The sequence below is a fragment of the Dreissena polymorpha genome, chromosome 2 (genome assembly GCF_020536995.1).
Source record: "Dreissena polymorpha isolate Duluth1 chromosome 2, UMN_Dpol_1.0, whole genome shotgun sequence".
Taxonomy (NCBI): domain Eukaryota; kingdom Metazoa; phylum Mollusca; class Bivalvia; order Myida; family Dreissenidae; genus Dreissena; species Dreissena polymorpha.
In genome coordinates, this window is record NC_068356.1 from 132,084,036 (window position 1) to 132,106,855 (window position 22,820).

The 22,820-nt window shown below is 36.5% G+C and overlaps 1 protein-coding gene and 1 pseudogene across 1 annotated transcript in view; both read left to right on the plus strand.

The window, feature by feature from the left end:
* The first annotated feature begins 2,254 nt into the window (after positions 1 to 2,254).
* LOC127870085 (E3 ubiquitin-protein ligase ubr3-like) overlaps positions 2,255 to 22,820 on the plus strand; it is a 113,952-nt gene continuing 93,386 nt past the window's right edge. Inside the window, exon 1 of the mRNA XM_052412745.1 lies at positions 2,255 to 2,492. Within this exon, the coding sequence (XP_052268705.1) occupies positions 2,273 to 2,492 (220 nt within the window). The 5' untranslated portion in view covers positions 2,255 to 2,272. The remainder of the gene's footprint in view (positions 2,493 to 22,820) is intronic.
* Positions 21,890 to 22,068, plus strand: LOC127870552 (U2 spliceosomal RNA; annotated as a pseudogene).

A 22,820-nucleotide genomic window follows, 5' to 3' on the forward strand; every position in this document is an offset into this window, starting at 1 on the left:
CTTAGAAAATAAAAAGGAACAAACAAGAACAAAAAAGTAGATACATCTTACGTAGGCATTACCGGTATATGCAAACAAAGGCGTGCAATATCATGTAACTTCATAAACAGGTGTCAAGTAGAGACTCATGTCGCTAGTATGTTGCAGACACGAGCTAGCCACAAGCCGAGCCGTGCATTTTTTGTACGTCCCAGATGTTGATAAGTGTGCTAAAATATATAGATGTCGGATCAACACTGATCATATCTGGCACGACCCGGCATTTGAACCGTGAAGCCGCCATGTAGCTCCGTTTAGATCCCGTGGGTCTTGGCCAACAAGACAGTTTTGGGAAGTTTAAAACTGCCGTGTGGATCTATGACGTTCCAGGAAGATCGAAGCAACCTCAATGGTCAGTGTAGCTGTCGAATAAGGTCCGGGGACAGCCATATTTATGCCTGAATTGTCCGTGTGCAAATGTCAGACCCCGGACCATCACGGCAGTTGTACGGTTGTCTCCGGTTGCATGAAACACGCCGGTACAGTTTGATTTTGATTGCTAGCATCACAAATAAGCACGGAGGTACTAACGAAAAAAGCGGACAAACACGATGGAAACACTGCGGCTACACGGAGAATTACGTTAATAGCAACTCTGACTATACCGGATAGACAGGGACCTTTACGGTGCAAACACAGCATACAAACACGGAATAATACGAAACAACACGGACGTTGACGCATTTTCATATAATTACGGGCGATTTAAAATCGATGCAACATAGGCGACGAGACGACGGCCGATGAGAAGTTGACACGGACGAGATGCCATCTTCTACTGCAAAAAAGCTCAGATTGAAAAGAGTATCATGATTTCTTAAGCTACGATGCAGAAATAGATCTAGAAGTCGCATAAGAGATTGTATCTTCACCGCATAATAGTATGAAAAGAAGAACCATCTGGGTCTGAGAAAAGCTCGCTAAAAGACCAGACCTGATTCAATATGCAGGTCTGATGGACGACCTGAAAAGAGAGGTCAGGGGCGTCTTTAAATTTTGTGCATTGGCTGTCAAATATACCAGGGGATTCTGAGGCGAGTTGAACTCAGAATCAAGGCGAATACTAGTAAAGTAAAAGAACAGGAAACCTCTGACAGCTGGCACAAAGTTTGCAATATTGAAGTACCTAGTATCACGGGGCAGCTACCAACTCTCTGATGTATTACTTCTGGGTCGCACACAATACCATCTGCAAGATTATCCGTCAGGTCTGCGTTGCGATACGTGCAGAATTCGCTAAGGAACTCAGTTGCCAAGCCGCATTTCTTGTTTTGCAGCTTCCTTACCTGCATCCTATGGCTCTCGTATCAGGTCTGCAGCATAGGCTATGAATTCAGATTAAGCTCCGCAGTCCTTAAATTCCAGAGGTATCAGTATGTCATGTTTTTTATGCATTCATGGTCCTCTTGTAGATCAACAGTTTTTCCGTAAGCAAAACGGCCATGTCGACATCCTGTGCCTCTGAAAGGACGAGGGGCGTCTTCTTTTATATTTTAAGCGTCAGTTTCTGTTGGTGGTGCTGATGTTTGTAGTTTTACTTTTAAAGGTGATGGTGATGTTAATCTGGACCTCGGGCTTGTGTCTTTGTGTTGCTGTTGTTCTTCAACGGTAGCGGATGCTGCTTTTGACATTGTTTTTGGAACTGGAAAGCCAACATCGACAGTACGTTTCAGTTTGGCATTTTGACGTTTGAGGTTACACATTTGAGATCAGATTGCAGAACGATGGAATCGCCGAAAATCAACATGCTGCATGATTGAGTTATTGTCGGTCCGATGCAGATCATGTTTGGTTCCTATCGTTTCCGTGTTTGTCCTTGTCGTGGCTGTGTAGGTCCGGAATGGTCGTTGTAGATGCCGTGTTGGTCCGTGTTTATCCGGAGCTATCCGCATTCCAGGTGATCCGGTGCGATCTGGGACTTTCTTGTTATCTGGGCATGTATGGGACTGGGGCTTAAATTAGCAGTATGGTGAACACTGATTGAATCGTCCAGGTCAGTTTCTCATTGTCATTAAATTATAGAGGTTACATGCTACACTTTGCATTATATATTAACATATAGATATTATATATTGCTTAAATTGAGTTTTAGATTGAAGTTTTTTGTGATTGAAGTTTTTTGTGATTGAAAAATATTAAACACAAGTTTTTTAGTGATTATAACAAATATTTTCGTTTATATTATGATTTACAATTCCATATGTTTACTGAGACACTGTTGGAAACAGAAAAAATGGCTGCTCCAGAAATGACAGCCCTTCTAAAAAGAGGAAAGCGGAGTGTTGCTCAGACGGTAAAAAATGAATGCATCAAACACAACGATCAACAAAAGCTAAGAGATTTATTGGATTATTTATTGAACCCAGAAAAAGCGATCGATGAGCCCGAAACATTGGATTGGTTACGCTGGTTGATCGCTGGTGGAAACACATACGAAGAATTTTCTAAAACAGGTAAACACTTTGAAAACAATGTTGTCATTTTAGCTTTTATTACACAAATAAATGAGGTGTGTCATAATTCCAAATGCAACTGCATAACAATCGTAATAATTATTTAGTTGCTGATTTTAATATCTGGAAGTTTGCCATCAGTGGCCTAGGTCAAACACCACTATAGTCATCCATGTAGATATATGGTTGTAACTGGTTGAGTCGTGGGTTCTGTTTGATTCGTGGGTATAGAAATCGCGTGAAATCTCGCGATAGAACGTTCGCACATGATGCAGTTCGTTACGGAAAAATGTTTTGACACAGTCACCATTTTTTTCCGATCAAAAATGCGTCAAAAACAAGTAAATAGTGTAATTCATCATAACTTGATAGGTCCTTATGCAGTATTTCCTCATTTATGTATTGTTCATATAGTGTTTCAAAGTAACACAAAATTGTTTATTTATGAGTATTTACCATGCTACATCGTCGGTTGACATTTTTTCACAAGAAATTAACCTGTCCTGCAAGGTCAGTTTAAAGGCTATTTATAGTATGCAAATCTTGAAATTCTGGTAGCCAATCAGAACCCACGAATTATTTTCATGATGGTAGTTTGACACTATCAACACAGTCGATTATTTTGATGTTTAAAGACGATAAACATTTGGAAAAAAGCAACAAATCTTAAAGAAGAAAGGTTAAAAATTATTTTCATTATGATTCATGGTCATATATTTATAAAATATTTGTGATGTAACAACTTTATGAAAATTACCCGCGACTCAACCAGACTATAGCATACTGAACGGTTCAACAGCGTCAGTAACTTAAGTACTGTTGAAGGTGACTGTTTATTTGGATTTTTGACATTTCAAAAGCATTTCAGTCATATTATGGCGTTTGGTAAACCAACTCTCACTTCCTGGGTATTAAAGCTGGTTTACTAGTACGTAGTGCACATACCTATGCTAGAAACAAACAACTGCTCTTCTATTAATGGGCAAAGAGGCAAAGCCCACACTTGACAAAGGAACTCGTCAGAAAGGTTACTCTGTGATGTTTGAATTTTTATTTAAAATCCACATGCTTTCAAGAAAAAAGCGAAAGTACAGTTTGGTCGCCAGTAACGGATCACTTCCGGTTCATCGAAGAAAACAATGCACAATGTCTAAAATATATTGATAGATTTTTATTCACAAAATAATGTTTTTTCAAATACAAATATTATTTACAATGAGAATTACAAAATTTCTTTGTAAAATAAAGTTTCAGCATGTTGTACATCGGCGAGGATTTCCCCATTAGCGAACCATTTTCTCCAGTACAGAATCACGTGGCATTGGAATGTAGGGGGCATATCAAAACACACGAACATGACAGAAATCAGCTGACATATTAACAATTGCATGGAAATAGATGAAAATAAACATTAAACATACAGAAAACACGTTTTTCAAATGCAATATTAAAAACATACCCTAAGCCTTGATCACAGCATTAGTATTACGTTTTTGCCTTCAATCAACATTAAATTTCGCATTTAAACATATTGACAAGCTGTTGTTTTTCAGCAATTGACAATCTATTGTTTTACAGCAATATGTGTTATGCACAAAACTTAATAAAATCATAGGATTTTAGTTATCCAATTAAAAAATAAATATTAATATAAACTTTAAACAAAGCTACACAATGTTGTTGAGCACAGACATTAAATCTGCATAGATAAATAAACTGTTACAATAGAGTAAAAAAATGATTTATGTTCCTTCTCAATTTTCAAGCATGTGCAATCCATGGTATCAAGCAGGACTGTCTTTAGTTTCCTTAAGAACATATCAATATCTGTGAAAACACAATCACATGGCAAGACAAAAATCCACCACCTTCTTGATCTTTAGCTGGCCTAGGGGAAAAACTGGCCACTGGAGTCTCGTGTTACATGTATTTTGGAAAATATCTTGTCACCATTAACCATTAAGTAACAAAAAAGTCACTGGTACATTTGTGTGACATGACCAACAGGTAAACCTGCAACATTACTTAACATAAGTTATCTTTTTATGCCCCCCTTTGAAGAAGAGGTGATGTATTGTTTTGCTGGATGTCAGTCGATCTGTCTGCCTGTGTGTCGGTAGACCTGTTTGTTTAACTCGTCAACGAATTGACTGATTGGCTTGATACTTCACTTGTGCATTGACCTTTGACTGTAGATGACCCCTATTGAAAATGGGGTCACTAGGTCAAAGGTCACTGTCACAATAAGTGTGAGAATCATTTCCGATCAATAACTCGTCAACGAATCGACCGATTGGCTTTATACTTCCCATGTGCTTCGGCCTTGGACAGTAGATGACCCCAATGCAATTGGATTTACTAGGTCAAATGTCAAGGTCACTGTAATGCTAAGTGTGAAATCAGATTCTAATGGTGCGATCCACACAAGACAAGCTAGGTCATCATGTGTATTTGTGTACTCTCAAATCAATCGTTAAACTGCGTAAGAGGGAATGTTTGGACGAGACGCAGAGTTTTTCAGCAGAAGTTTAGATGCAGGAGTTGTCTTCTCAGAAGAAAAACTACTGGTCGTAGCCTCATCTCTTGGATGACTGTAAGCCAAAATGCATTACAATACCTATTTCTTTATTAAAGCATATAACATTACATTTTATAATAATTTCCATTATTATTATGTTTGATTGTTTATTATTGTTTATTCTTTTAGTTTATATTTGTGTACATGTAATTTAGTTTTAAATATGTTTTTATTTAATTATGTAAATAAATTGAAAAATGATTGATGAATAAAGAACTTGAATTTTCTTTCCAGTTTTGTGAACGAATTTTAACGTATTTCTTGACAATTTAAAAAGATGAAATGTAAATTGAGTTGAATGAATTAATAAAATATTTTTTCTGTTAATATGCTCAGAAAATCAAGATGACTTCATTAATTTATAATTTGCCAAATTTTCTAATCCTGTATTTAAAATTTGATAAGAACTGGACAATGTTTTGCATTCAACACTGAAACCTTACAAATATATCGTAAAAATACAAATTTGACATCTAAAACGAAGTTTGAGATGACCACCTTATTAATCAACTTTTCGCGCCATATTGCCGAACGTGATTCGCTACTGGCAACTTTACTAAGGCTTCAAAAAGTGCATGTAAAACCCGTTAAACAGCAGCTTATGTGATAAATTTTATGTTAATGTATTCTTTCATAACTTACCTTTCGAATGACAATAGGATTTTGAAGGAAAAGTTTAAATGAAATTAATGGTAAGCGTTTCTTCAAATTCTCATTACCCAGAACGAGGCTCATTTTGTAAACACGGTGCGTATATGTTGATATGCAATCCACGATATAAAATATCTAGGTCATCATTGGGAAAAGAAAATATACATTTCAAGACAAAAATAATTCTTCTCGCTGAAAATACAGTTTGATCAGTAATTTGTATAGGGGTGAGAGCAATAGAACGATCGTTTCCGAAAAATGATCCGCTACTGGGGAAGATCCGTTACTGGCGACCAAACTGTTTTTATGACTTAAGTGTATACATTATTATAATCTGCATGTTTAGTTTCTCTTCGTTGCCCACTGTTATAATTTACAAAAAAAAGTATTGACATTGATCACTAGTCAACACAACTGCAGAATATTATTCAGAGCAAACTTATTAATAATTGAGAATGTGGTGGCTTTACCATATGCTCAGAAACTATAGAACATGGAACAGAAGATAAAACTGATAATCATAGAAGAATAACTTCCTTACAAAAATGTAAACAAAGCAATACGCTTATTGTTTCTTAACTTTAATTCACTTTCTATCATGCTAATTATTTACAAACACATTTGCATTAATTATTTTTTCAATGCCATTGCAGTCTTCACACTTAATTATATAAATTAATATTTTAGACCAGTAGCCCTTTGGGCTAATCAGATATAATTTTTAATAGCCCTAAGACATTTTGATTAGCCCAAAAAGGTTAACATAAATTGTATGACTTTTTTGGCTAGGAACATCAAAAATATTCATTTCCAATCAGAAATAACTACTTCTAATGAGTAAAGCCTGTTTGGCTTGAACTGCTTTCTAATGTTTAGGAGAATTTTTGTGTAGCTTTATACCAGCAATGCGGAGGTACGATGTTCATTTTATAAATACATTGTCACTGTTACTGGGTCAATAGAATTTGATGCATAATTGACACGGCATCAATTGTGTTAAAGTATCGTATCGTAGCCATTCTCTACCTTATTGCCATGATTTTTTTAATGTCCGAACTCTCTTGACTTCTCAAGCTTTTTTAGCAGATTCAAGGTCCGGTCAGATGATTACGGTTTTTACCTGGTAGAGCGCAGCTGTGGTATCGAAGTTGGCTTAACACCATCTTGAGCGTGATTTTAACGCAAGGAATTTTTTATAAATAAGGTCATCATACCACAAGAAGAGTCGAAGAGGTCGGTTAAGACCCTATAGAAAAAAAGGCTTATATTTTTGTCGGCTTTGAACAAATGGACCAATTGTAACACTTCGTCCATCTCCAGAGTCTTAGTAAGAGTGGAACACGGACGCATTGATTGGCTAACGACTTGTACTGACTACTTTCATTGATTACATCGTTAACCCGAAGTGACTGACAGGTGTTCATGAATTTTTTTCACATTGTTTACAATTTGACGCTCAAATATTTAATCAACCAGTTGGGCTATTTAATATGCATTTATGATCTACCGACCGGCCCAAGAATCGACTCGGGCTTCGGGCTTATAGGCTAATTCGAAGACTGCCATTGCCAATGGTCAGCTTCAACTATTTTCACAAGCTACCGTTTATATTGAATGTTTTCATGCTATTCATTAAAAGGAACTCCGACATGTAAGCTTGAAACTCTGAAGTCCTTCATTGCCATCAATCAAAACATTCTGATTTTTCCCAATTGCTACAGTTATGGTATTTTCTCGATTCAACGGGAAAAAATATTGATGTGGAAAAATTGTGCCATTTTGACTCAAATTGAACAATCAGTGTTGGTGTGTTTTTGTAAAGAAATTATATTTATACTTATCTTCATATTTTAGATAAGAGATAAACTAAATGTTGAGATTTATTTAAAAACACATTTTTTTAGCTCCACTGGCCAAAGGCCAGCGGGGCTTATGTCATGGTCCTGTGTCCGTCGTGTGTGCGTGCGTGCGTGCGTGCGTTAACTTTTTCTTTAAACATCTTCTTCTCCTAAACTACTGGTCCAAATCTGATGAAATTTCTCAGGAATGTTCCTGTGGCGAACCTCTTTCAAATTTGTTCAAATTATGCCACTGTGGTCAAATTTGACCCTGCCCCGGGGATTCAAAGGCCTATATTTGTGAAAACTTTAAAAATCTTCTTGTCCATAACCATTGGGCCAATGGCTACCAAATTTGGTATGTAGTGACATCTTATAGTCCTCTACCAAGTTTGTTCAAATTATGCCCCTGGGGTCAAATTTGACCCTGCCCGGGGGGTAAAAAAATGGAACATTTGCTTATATAAGGCCTATTTTGTGAAAACTTTATAAATCTTCTCGTCCATAACAATTGGGCCTATGGCTTCCAAATTTGGTATGTAGTGACATCTAATAGTCCTCTACCAAGTTTGTTCAAATTATGCCCCTGGGGTCAAATTTGACCCTGCCCTGGGGGGTAAAAAAATAAAAAATTTGCTTATATAAGGCCTATTTTGGGCAAACTTTAAAAATCTTCTTGTCCATAACTGTATGGCATAGGGCTACCAAATTTGGTATGTAATGACATCTTATAGTCCTCTACCAAGTTTGTTCAAATTAAGCCCCTGGGATCAAATTTGACCGTTCCCCAGGGGTCACAAAATTGAACATATGCTTATATCGGGCCCATTTTGTGCAAACTATAAAAATCTTCTTGTCCATAACCATTGGGCCTATTTCTACCAAATTCGGTAGGTAGTGACATCTAATAGTTCTCTACTTAGTTTGTTCAAATTATGCCCCTAGGAACAAATTTGACCTTGCCCCAGGGGTCACAAAAATGAACATATGCTTAAATAAAGCCTTTTTTGTGCAAACTTTAAAAATCTTTTTGTTCTTAATTATAGAGCCTAGGGCTACTAAATTTGGTATGTAGTGATATCTTATAGTCCTCTACCAAATTTGTTCAAATTATTCCCCTTGGCTCAAATTTGACCCGGCCCCGGGGGTCACAAAACTGAACATATGACGTTTACCAGTGGAGATTACTGCGGCTGTTTGGCTGTGACCAACAACAACATCTTGTAAACATGAGATAAAACCCTGTCATTTAGTGCCATTATAGGTCAGATGGTGACTGCTTACAAAGGCATTGAAGTAAGAACATATGTTATGAATGTTTTTCTTATAAACTGAAAAAAGTCGGGTTTTATATAAATATGTCGAAAGTGACCATATATCCTGATGAAAATATTTTGGATGACATGTTAATTTCATGTCTTTTTTATAGTGTTAAAACCAGTTTAATAATATATTATTGATTTTAAAAACACAGCTTCCATGAACATAATTATTTCAAGGAAAGTCAATATATGATACTGCACGGTAAACTCAAACTTTGTATCGAAGAGAAGGTGTTGAAATTAATGAAGTGCAATGTTCTTAACTATCGTATATGCTGCTTTTTAATAACTAATGATTCATTGTTCCATTTGTGAATCGTGACTGATCATGAATTGTTGAAATGATTGTCAATTGCTATACATTTCTGACCATTTTATAATTTTCTTAATATTAGTTATGAATTGATCTTAGAAGTCAAATGTATTACTTAATTAAATACATTTATAAATATAAAGAAATAATCTTTAGATTATCATAATATTCTCAGGCCTGTTGGTCTTAGGGATGTGTGGGTTGATGAGCAATTTCTCCTTTTATCACAATTATTTCTACCATACCTGACCATTTCCTTCATATTCCATTTTAATTCAATTGACGTCTGCAACCTCTTTCAAATTGGGAAAGTCCAAAATGTGTTGTTTGGTAAAGGGTTAAGGAATTTTGATTCCTATGGGTCTTGTGAATCTGTTTCAAATCAAATGCATAGATTTGATCTTCAGCATCTAAAAATATGTGAAATAGAAAGAACGACAATATCTTTTGGAGAGATAAATGTACCTACGTTATAAACAAAGGACCTGTGCAACAATTCCCGGGCTTTTTTGTCTGTTTAGTTAACACGGTAGTAACTTTTTCCATATATAAAAATGCTCATCCTTCCAACTTAAAGCGCCCTGTGGGACGAGGGATAGAAAGAGAAAGTCACATGCTTGAGTACATTTCAACCCATGCGCATTACACGTTTTTTTTCGCAAAGAAAAAACAGTGGAGCGATGCAGGGCCATCATGGCCCTCTTGTTTTTTGAAATCTTGAATTTGGAATTTTTGGTCCCATTAATTAAGGAAAAAAAAATATTGTTTTCAATTGGGCATTGGTTCTTTTTACAGCTCCGAATTTGAACCAACACAAACACTGCTATATATTTTATTTTTTATTTTATTAGCTCATCTATTTTTTGAAAAAAAATTATGAGCTATTGTCATCACCTTGGCGTCGGCGTTGGCGTTGGCGTTGGCGTTGGCGTCGGCGTCCGGTTAAGTTTTGCGTTTAGGTCCACTTTTCTCAGAAAGTATCAATGCTATTGCATTCAAACTTGGTACACTTGTTAACTATCATGAGGGGACTGGGCAGGCAAAGTTAGATAACTCTGGCGTGCATTTTGACAGAATTATGTGCCCTTTTTATACTTAAAAAATTGAAAATTTTGGTTAAGTTTTGCGTTTAGTTCCACTTTTCTCAGTAAGTATCAATGCTATTGCATTCAAACTTGGTACACTTACTTACTATCATGAGGGGACTGGGCAGGCAAAGTTAGATAACTCTGGCATGCATTTTGACAGAATTATGTGCCCTTTTTATACTTGGAAAATTGACAATTTTGGTTAAGTTTTGTGTTTAGGTCCATTTTATTCCTTAAGCATCAAAGCTATTGCTTTCATACTTGCAACACTTACTAACTATCATAAGGGGACTGTGCAGGCAAAGTAATGTAACTCTGACTGGCATTTTGACAGAATTATGTGCCCTTTTTATACTTAGAAAATTGAAAATTTGATTAAGTTTTGTGTTTAGGTCCACTTTATTCCTACAGTATCAAAGCTATTGCTTTCATACTTGCAAGATTTATGAACTATCATAAGGGGACGGTGCAGGCAAAGTTATGTAACTCTGACTGGCATTTGGACGGAATTATGGGCCCTTTATACTTAGAAAATTGAAAATTTGGTTAAGATTTATGTTTTGGTCCACTTTACCCCTAAAGTATCATAGATATTGCTTTCATACTTGGAACACTCACAAACTATCATAAGGGTACAGTAAAAGGACAAGTTGCATAACTCTGGTTGTCATTGTTACGGAATTATGGCCCTTTTTTGACTTAGTAACTTTTAATATATGGTTAAATTTTGTGTTTCGATCCACTCGAAGTATCAAGGCTATTGCTTTCAAACTTCAAATACTTACATGCTATCATGAGGTTACTGTACCTGGCAACTTGAATTTTACTTTGACCTTTGAATGACCTTGACTCTCAAGGTCAAATTATTAAATTTTGCTAAAATTGCCATAACTTCTTTATTTATGATTAGATTTGATTGATACTTTGATGAAACTACTCTTACCTGACATACCACAATAGACTTCACCCAAACCATCCCCCGTGCCCTCCCCCCCTCCCCCCCTCCCCTCTCCCCCTCCCCCCACCTAATTTTTTTTTTTTTTTTTTTAAGATCATCTCACAAATGTCCACCACACCCTCACACTATACCCCCACCCCCCCACCCCACCCCCCCCCCAATTTTTTTTTTGATTTTTTTTTTTTTTTTTTTTTTTTAAGATCATCTCACAAATTATCACCACACCCTCACACTATACCCCCCCCCCCATTTTTTTTAAAAAACGGTTATGTTTGAAATACCGTCCAACCATCGCACCCAACCCCCCCCCCCCCCCCCCCCCCCCCCCCCCCCCCCGATTTTTTTTTTTTTTTTTTTTTTTCGCTTTTTTGGAAGATAATGTAATAAATGTCCACAACCCCACACTATACACCCCTCTTCACTCCACTCCTCCCTCCTTTGTGATTGAAAATGAGAGTCCCTTCACCTTTAAAAAGAAAATAGATGAGCGGTCTGCACCCGCAAGGCGGTGCTCTTGTTTTTATTATGCCTCCAGATCAAATGATCGGAGGTATATTATTTTTGGCCTGTCTGTCTGTCATTGTATGTGTGTGTCTGTCCCAAAACATTAACCTCGGTCATAACTTTTTCAATATTGAAGATAGCAACTTGATATTTGGCATACATGTGTATCTCATGGAGCTGCACATTTTGAGTGGTGAAAGGTTAAGGTCATCCTTCAAGGTCAAATGTCAAATATATGGCTTCAAAGCACAGTAGGGGGCATTGTGTTTCACAAACACAGCTCTTGTTTTAATATCTATGGTGTGATGTTAGGATTTGTTTACCTGTGTATTTAATTATGCCCCCCTTCGAAGAAGAGGGGGTGTATTGCTTTGCTCATGTCGGTCGGTCTGTCGGTCGGTCCGTCCACCAGGTGGTTGTCAGACGATAACTCAAGAACGCTTGGGCCTAGGATCATGAAACTTCATAGGTACATTGACGCAGATGACCCCTATTGATTTTGAGGTCACTAGGTCAAATGTCAAGGTCACGGTGACCCGAAATAGTAAAATGGTTTTTGAATGATAACTCAAGAACGCATACGCCTAGGATCATGAAACTTCATGGGTAGATTGATCATGACTTGCAGATGACCCCTATTGATTTTGAGGTCACTAGGTCAAAGGTCAAGGTCACGGTGACCCGAAATAGTAAAATGGTTTCCGGATGATAACTCAAGAATGCATACGCCTAGGATCATGAAACTTCATGGGTAGATTGATCATGACACGCAGATGACCACTATTGATTTTGAGGTAACTAGTTCAAAGGTCAAGGTCACGGTGACCCGAAATAGTAAAATGGTTTTCGGATGATAACTCAAGAAAGCATATGCCTAGGATCATAAAACTTCACAGGTAGATTGATCATGACTCGCAGATGACCCCTATTGATTTTGAGGTCACAAGGTAAAAGGTCAAGGTCACGGTGACTGAAATAGTAAAATGATTTTCGGATGATAACTCAAGAACGCTTTTGCCTAGGATCATGACACTTCATAGGTACATTGATCGTGACTCGCAGATGACCCCTATTGATTTTCAGGTCACTAGGTCAAAGGTCAAGGTCACAGTGACAAAAAACGTATTCACACAATGGCTGCCACTACAACGGACAGCCCATATGGGGGGCATGCATGTTTTACAAACAGCCCTTGTTACTTTTGGGTTAAGTGGGAAGTATAATGGCATGCCTTTCAACGGATGTAATGGTCAGCGATGCCTGATAAGCCTTGCCTACTGCACCACTCAGCACATAGAAAACTGGCAGTATTCTGTACGCTTCGCCTTGTTTTGCGGTTAGATGCTCTCTGAAAGCAGTAGTGAATAAACATTTTAGAAAATCAGTCCCTGTTGGGTCCTGTGACCCTCCAAATGTCTAACAAAGAACAATTCAGCTACATTAAAACCGGTGTAAAGAGGCCTTTTCACAGATGTCGGCATGTATTGAAGTTTGTTATTAAATGCTTTATATTGATAAATGTAAACATTGTATCTTAAAAGCTCCAGTAAAAAATCAAAAATGAAATTTAAAAAAGAAAAAAAAGTATATCTCAACAGGGCTCGAACATCTGACCCCTGGAGTCCTGGAGTAAAAAGTCTTCAACTAAGACCACTTGGCCATCCGTGAACACTTTATTTGGCATTCGTATTCGTATAAAAAAACACACATGCACTATGGTTACAGAAGGACACAAAAATGAGTGCGAGCCGTATTTTTTTTTTCCATTTTGAAAAAATAGGTGCGGGAAATCTGACGACCAACAAATCAATTTGGAGTGGCCTAAAAGCTGCTTTGATGGTGTATGAATATGCACCTCATATGATTTAATAATATACACTTATTTCATGGATGCGCGGTGAACAGTCACTGTTTCCCAAGGTATCAGGGATGACTTTGGTACTGTTGCCCGAGGCGGATAGGCCGAGGGCAACAGTTCCAAATGTCAGCCCTGATACCGTGGGACACACAACAGTTATCAATAAAATAAATAATTTTGACTGTTTAACTGTAAAATGACATCATTTTTTCGACGAAATGACGTCATTATTCCAGCGGGCAACAGTTCAAACTGTTGACCGTTCAACAGTTCGATATTCACTGGTTACAGTTTAAAACATTGCAAATTTCTTTTTCGACGAGGAATTAGCAAAAAATAATTATCATTTATATAAGACATCAGGTAATAACAAGTACTGTAACATGAAGTCAAGTACTGATAGCTTAAATGTTTATCAGTAAACAGTAGAGTCCAAAATATTAAAATATCATATCAGTTGATTTTAGCCACCAGTTGCAACGGTGTTATTAAAAGATAACAGATTTCAACTGAATATTTGCACTAAAGTGATCAAGATGGCTACAATTTCTCAATCAACAATTGAAACATGCTCTGATTCTATTATAGACTTTTGTTGTTCGCCGTGTCTTGAGCACAAAATTGACCAGTGGGCGGAGTTGTTCTGTGATACCTGTCAGAAATTTTATTGTGCAGAATGTGTCACTCTTCATGGTCAGTTATTTGGGAAACATGTGACGTATGGAAGGGGAGACACAAGTAAGTGGCCAGCGTCCAAGGAAGTGCAGGATTTCCTTCTGAAGTGTGAACTTCATGAAGACAAACATTTAGAAATGTACTGCAATGACCACAGTCAGCTGTGCTGCACTAATTGTGCTTTCCTCAATCACAGGTAACTCAGATATATACATATATATATATGTATTCAAAAATGATAAATGCTGTCATGAAAAGACCAATTAATTCAGTATTATTCATATCTATTATTTGTAAGTTATTTTTGTGTGTGAAAAACATGAAAATAAAAGTACAATGATGACTACTATTCATTTTTTGCTTCTTCAAAATAAAAACCAGTATTAAAATTACTGTCCATATCTTATTACCTGAAAAAATCATTTTAAAAACAATACAAATATTATGAACAAAGGTTCAGACATATTTTGCATAATGACCATTTCAACCACATACACATATTAAAAAGTTATTTTTATTTCAGACTGTGTACTAAAGTAACACTTATATCTGAGTCAGCCAGAAGACCTCTGCCAGACTTGCAGCAACTATCAAAAAAGATCCAAACTATACTCGAAGAAGTCAAGAAACTTGAGAACCATTGGAACACCAACATGCTGACTTTGCAAGCTTCATATGACAAACTATTAGATGAAATACGTGACACACGCCAGACAATAAATATCATTTTAGACAAGATTGAAAAAAACACTATACAAGAGCTAGATGATAAGATGACCAGTCTAAAAGCTTCTATTAAGACTGATTTAGACAACTGCATCAAGCTTAAAAATGAACTAAAACAACTCAGTGGCGCAATAAATGACATTATTGATAAGGGCAAAGCAGAACTCACATTTATTGCAAGTAAGAAATGTCTGGAAAAGATTTATCATTCTGAAACTTATCTGAAGGAGAACTCAGTTCAGGTTGAAAGTTCACTGACATTCCAGGCCGACAGTGATGTTCAACAGTACTTGTCTAAATTGTCCGGTCTAGGGGGGTTTGTACTCAGTACCAAGGCATTATCGGTGCTAGACCAGGTATTCACTGTGCAAGGAAAGTCAGAGTATAATGTGAGCATACCAAGTGATTCAGATAGAAGCTGCCGTATCATCGCCATTTGTGTTCTAACTGATGATGAGATCCTTGTTGCAGATCAAGCTATTAAACGAGTTAAGCTACTCAATCATCAATATCAGGTGGTGGGACATTGTGATTTAACTGATTGGCCAAATGACATGTGTAAAATCACACCAAGTGAAGTAGCTGTTACTGTGTATCAGAATGTGACTAATGGTGAGGTCCAGTTTGTCTCTGTGAATGGTGGGCAGCTGGTTATGGGCAGGAAGTTGCAGTTTCAACATAAATGTAAAGGTATTGCTCATAATCTGCAAGACCTGTATCTCACTTCTGGCACTGCACTTTACAAGTATTCAATGAAAGGAGCCCTGTTGAATAAAGTGTATGAAGATACATCAGACCTTAAAACAGGTAAAATGTGGTATATATATATTCCAACAACATTTGGAATTATCATAAACATGATAGAAATAGTAAAATTGTATTTTTGGAATACATATTTACGCAAAGGTCAATTGTTTTTACCTTTGTCCATTTCAGACAATTATGCTTGCAAATAACATACCTAATAATTGTTTCATTTGTAAATGAAAACTCCTTAACAATAAAGCTCTTTCTTTGCCTAAGTATTTTCATGACTGTTCTTCCCTGTATGGGACTTTTTCATCGTTTTAAGAGTCTAATTTGAACAAGCAAATTCGTTGAATTGATATCCAATATGCTTTTTGACACAAAAAGCATTTTTTCAAGATACAAAGGGCCATAACTCCGTTATTAACAGATGGTGTATAATGCCACTCATAACAAGTTTCAATGAAATCCGCCAAAGCACTTCCAAGATATGGCTATGGACAGACGGAAAGACGGACGGACGGAAAGACGGACAGACAACGCCAAAACAATATCCCTCCGTCTATGGCGGGGGATAAAAAGAAGGATGGACGGATAGACAACGCCAAAACAATATCCCTCCGCCTATGGCGGGGGATAATAATGCCACAATAATAATCATGTCCGCATGCTCTGACAATGTCAAGGAGTACATTTACTGACTGAGAGAATGTTATTAAACATAATGAGGTTTGTGTACGAATATCTTTGTAAGCATAATAATTCTTTAAAGAAGTCACTTCAATGATTTGACTCTCTTTTACAGTTTATAAGTGTGCAGTGAGTCCTTCAGGTGACAAGATATTTGTCACCAATTGTTTTTACCACAAGGTCCTCACCCTGGCCACAGATGGCACAGTTCTCCACACTTTCACCGACCCAGACCTGCAAGACCCAACTGGTATCCATGTTACTGATCTGGGACAGGTTCTGGTCTGTGGAGCCTGGTCATCCGAGACTATCATTCAGCTGGATGGTGAAGGCAAGAAGAAGCTGGCAACTCTTGCTTCCGAGAGGGATGGACTAGCTTACCCAGAGTCAGTCTACTTCAATAGGAGCACAGCATCCATCATTGTGGGGTATTTAAGTTGGAACAAAATCCTAAAAGTGTATAAAGTAAAATAGTTTTGTTTAACCAGTTTCAGTGCAGACATTTTGGAACATGTACTGTCAACAATAATTCTTGGCCTGACCAAACTAATATTCACTGTTACATAACATTACATAATTCCCGTGGATGATTAACTGTTTTGCCAAGTAATGTCATATCTGTGAATATGTTTAAAAAGTACGTTCGTAATGAAGTTCTTGGCATCATAGATCTACTATTTAGTGTAATGTTGCAAGGAATCAACTGTATTTCGTTGATGCTTATTTTTCATATAAATTGTATATAATCAGTGAATTGTTGTAATCTTGATCTAAATCTCCAAAATGACTCATATTTAGATACATGATTTACTTGTGGAGATTTGTTTTGATCTAATATATTGTAGTGAGCTGGGTTTTAAGTACAAAAAATGTTTACCTTTTAAATACTTGTGTGTACAGTGACATTCGGTTGGTCTGGTGTTTTTACAAACATAATAAGTAGAATATGAATCTGATAATACACAGACCCACTAACATATAAATCAAACCATGTTTGTAATTTACCATTTTTGACCAAGAATCCTGCCACTGTTCTTTCTTGTAAAGTTGACTTGAAAACGGTCCGCTCGTAAACACACTTTTACTTCGATTATCTATGTTTAACACTGAATGTTTATAGCTCAAAATAACTCTCCGTGAAAGTTGAGTACACATATTTTGCTAATCCATGCATGTTATACGAATATCTTCATTATTTGTATTGTTATTTGTAAATTTTGAAATTGGTCACTGTGACCAAATATTGGTCACAGTGTGACCAAAAACGGGTCACGATAACTGCCGTGACCAATAATGGAACGCTGGCACGCTTAACACTTATAAATAATAAAATAGACTTTAAGTGACAAAACAATTCAAAACAGACTATATGAACTAAATAATGACCTTACGTCTGCTAAAATAGTGCAGCTTTCTTACCTAAAGCTTAAAATATAGCGCCGGTGAGATTTATGTTTACACCGCTGTGTGTTGCTATGCCAAAAATTACCCACAAGTCGACATTCCAAGATGACGGACAGTGGAAAAATCACATGCCGATTTCTACTGAACATTACAAATAACAATACAAATAATGAAGATATTCGTATAACATGCATGGATTAGCAAAATATGTGTACTCAACTTTCACATAGAGTTATTTTGAGCTATAAACATTCAGTGTTAAACATAGATAATCGAAGTAAAAGTGTGTTTACGAGCGGACCGTTTTCAAGTCAACTTTACAAGAAAGAACAGTGGCAGGATTCTTGGTCAAAAATGGTAAATTACAAACATGGTTTGATTTATATGTTAGTGGGTCTGTGTATTATCAGATTCATATGCATATTCTACTTATTATGTTTGTAAAAACACCAGACCAACCGAATGTCACTGTACACACAAGTATTTAAAAGGTAAACATTTTTTGTACTTAAAACCCAGCTCACTACAATATTGTGATGATATTGTTATTCAATGTAAAAAGAACTGCAGAGTGCGTTTTGGGACAGTTTTTACTTATCAATTGTCAGAACCATTTGCATTGCACTTTTAATAAGAAAAGTTAAACAAAATGCAATTGAGATCAGTTTGAATGAATTGAAATCACTTCTAGTATAGTTTAACTGTTACCATGTGTTCTGTTCTAAACAATATGTAGAGTCATAGCAAGTATGTATTGTACAGTTTTCCGTTTTTGTTGTTTTTAGATTTTATATTTGTTAATGACCATTTTATATGTCATTACTTATGTCAAAGTGTTTTCTGCCTTTCCTTTCATTATATTTTTCTGAATAAATTATCTTTAACTAGTTCTAGTTCACATTCACCTTTTATATGTATGAACTGTATTCAAATATATACATTTTCATTCAATTGCATAATCAAATATTCATACCTTTGGTATTTACTATTTTGTGCCTATATAAACACATTTTTTTTTAGTCTTTATTTCTTACTACCGTGCAAAACTTGTATAATGAGTTTAGATTTTGTGCTTTCTTATTATTTAGCAACTGTCAGAACCATTTGAATTGCTCTTTTAATAAGACAAGGTGATGACAATAGCTCATAACTTTTTTCAAATGACCTTGACCTTTGACCTAGTGACCTGAAAATTAATAGGGGTCATCTGCGAGTCATGATCAATGTACCTATGAAGTTTCATGATCCTTAAGCATAAGCGTTTTTGAGTTATCATCTGGAAACCATTTTACTATTTCGGGTCACTGTGACCTTGACCTTTGACCTAGTGACCTGAATATCAATAGGGGTCATCTGCAAGTCATGATCAATGTACCTATGCAGTTTTATGATCCTAGGCATAAGTGTTCTTGAGTTATCATCCGGAAACCATTTTACTATTTTGGGTCACCGTGACCTTGACCTTTGACCTAGTGACCTGAAAATCAATAGGGGTCATCTGCGAGTCATGATAAATGTACCTATGAAGTTTCATGATCCTAGGCATAAGGGTTCTTGAGTAATCATCCAAAAACCATTTTACTTTTCTGGGTCACCATGGCCTTGACCTTTGACCTAGTGACCTCAAAATCAATATGGGTCATCTGCGAGTCATGATCAATGTACCTATGAAGTTTCATGATCCTAGGCCTAAGCGTTCTTGAGTTATCATCCGGAAACCATTTACTATTTCGGGTCACCGTGACCTTGACCTTTGACCTAGTGACATGAAAATCAATAGGGGTCATCTGCGAGTCATGATCAATGTACCTATGAAGTTTCATGATCTTAGGCCTAAGGGTTCTTGAGTTATCATCCGGAAACCATTTTACTATTTCAGAACACCCTGACCTTGACCTTTGACCTAGTGACCTGAAAATCAAGAGGGGTCATCTGCGAGTCATGATCAATGTACCTATGAAGTTTCATGATCCTAGGCCTAAGCGTTCTTGAGTTATCATCCGGAAACCATCTGGTGGACGGACATATGGACATACATACGGACGGAGGGACGGACTGACATGAGCAAAACAATATACCACCTCTTCTTCGAAAGGGGGCATAAAAATGCCCCGCCCCTGGTGGCCATGTTTTTAAAGCAACAAAAAACATTTTCGAACTCATCCAAGATATCATTGGGACAAATCTTCAGACCAAGTTTCATGATGATCGGAAAATAAATGTGACCTCTAGAGTGTTAACAAGGTCATACATTTCAATATAATTTAAAATAAAAGTTTAGAAGAACATGTGTTGAAAAATGCGAAATAAGCCAGATCTTTTATTCTGAAATCAAAAATGTCTGTAAAGTCGAATTTGCCAGAATGTATATCATGCATGCAGGATGTCAATCTTAATTTAGTTTAATGGTTGTTTAGAAATTTCTGCAGCAATGTCTATTCATACGACACACAAACACTAGCTCCGATCCTAATAAAAAGACGAATTCTTCGGTTATTGCAGGAAAATATGTCCGAAATATCATCGTCACCATCGGCTCGCGGCGCTAATTTGTCTTTGCTGCATTTTATGAAATTCTTCTTCAATATCTTGTCTATTTTGTGTTATTGAAACATGTATTTATCAATATATTACCATTTAACACATATAAAAATTGTATAGTCTCTCTTTAATCGTTTGACAAAAGAATGCAATATTGTACAGAATCATCAAACAATAAAAAACATATTCAAAAGTTTGCTATCTTCCAGAATGTAGAACTATCATTTATAATTAATTCCACTTAATCTTCTTGTGCTTAAAAAAAATATTTTAAAAAGGGCGACAACTCTGTCAATTCAACATAATTTTTCAAAAGCCATTTTGCAGTGTTCACAAGCTGCTTAACTATATAAATATAAAGAAAATGACCCCCCCCCCCCCCAAGCGGCCATGCTTTTTTACCGATCCAAACCATTTTCGAACTCAACCGTCATATCCAGATAACACATGATCTGACCAAATTTCATGAACATTGGACCAAAAATGTGACTTCTAGAGGGTTCACATGCTTTCACTAAATATATATAGAGAAAATTGCCCCTCCCCCTGGTGGCCATGTTTTTTCACAGATCTGGACCATTTTCGAACTCGTTCGAGATATCAATGAAACCAGTGTTTTGACCAAGTTTCATGATGATTGGGCAAAAATTGTGACTTCTAGTGTTCACAAGGTTTCTCTATAGCCATATAAGGAATACTGCCCCGCCCCCTGGCGGCCATGTTTTTCAACGGACCAGAACCATTTTTGCACTCAACCAACATATCATTAAGACAAATATTTTGACAAAGTTACTTGAAGATTGGGCATCAAATGTGACTTCTACAGTGTTCACAAGTTTTTTTTGTTTTTTTTACCTAGTGACCTAGTTTTTGACCCAGCATGACCCAGTTTCGAACTCAGTCGAGGTATCAATGGGTTAAATGTTCTGACCAAGTTTCATGAAAATCAGACAATAAATGTGGCCTCTAGAGTGTTTAAAAGGCAAAATGTTGACGACGCACGATGGATGACGCACGACGGACAAAAGGCAATCACAAAAGCTCACCATGAGCACGTTGTGCTCAGATGAGCTAAAAAGTTAAACAACATGCAATGGAGGAACGATTGAATGCATTGAAATCACTTCTAGTAAGGAAATTTATTCTTTGTAATGGTTCTAGAATTGTGACACTTGAAGGGTTTCACAGGATGGAATGAGTGGGGCCAGCAAATTAATTTGAAAACTGATTCTTTCTGTGCATTTGATGATGAAAACAATAGTTTCCGCAGAGATTTTAATATGAATGTCACTATTTCAATGTGTGCAATTTTTACATGCTTTTAGCAATAAAAATGTTGTTAGTTTTTAAGTTAACTAGTTGTTGACTTAACCATGAATTCCAAAATGGAAACTATTCCTTACATTAAGCAGAACATTTGTAACCTGTGTACGAGCTTGAAAGGTCATGAAAGACCTTGCTCTATTGACCAACAACCTAGCATTGTATACTGTTATGAGCATCAGTAGTTTTTTCACCATTTTGGCTAAGATCAAAGTGTAGTATCTGTTCTTATCAGCTTAATATCTGATACGTCGACTTTGATATAAAACTGATTTTTGGACACAGATGAGATGTCAGGGGCTTGCTCTCGTCACGGGTTGGCCCGGTATTGCAGTACCTCCGGGAATCGGCCCACACCCTTCGGGGAGAACAAAAACATGAAATATATAATCTAGGACAGCTGTGTATTTGTGTTTTTTTTTGCAAAAAAAAGCTTTAAAATTTAGGATAAAAAAGGTTTCTATGTTGTATTTACAAAGGTTTACTTAAAGAGCGGGATGGGAGATGAACTTAATGTTAAGATAAAAAAATACTTTAATTTTGTTTGGAAACCTTCAGTCCTTCAGTTGTGAAGTTTTAGGTCCCATTTGGGAAAAATATCTCCGTTTTCCCATTGGGAATGGGGCTGTATAACTGCCCTGCTGTATAACTGCCCTGCTGTATAACTGCCCTGAGTTTGAACAAAAAGTAACGACACAGATTATATTTTATTTTATTCAGGTCTTAACATAATTTAATTATTAACACATTTTCAGACAACCAAAATTACCATTGATTATAACGGGTTACTGCAAAATGGATTGTATACCAAATATAACTAATTTCATTTATTGGTAAAGAAAAGTGGATATGATTCGCAACAGTTGTGCTTTAAAAAAACTAACAGATTGAGGGCTGAACAGAAAACTGTTGTATCCCCTTCTATTCTTAATATGAGTTACGACAGTCTTCCGTTCACCCCTCCACAGATGTAGGTTTTTGCTGAGTATGTGTAACATTTATGAGAAGATACCTACAGCTTTAACTTCTAGGCACTTAACTTGATTTACTCCATAGACATGCATGTATAATAGAGTTTTTTAAACTACTAAATCCAGTTGTGTCTGGATTTT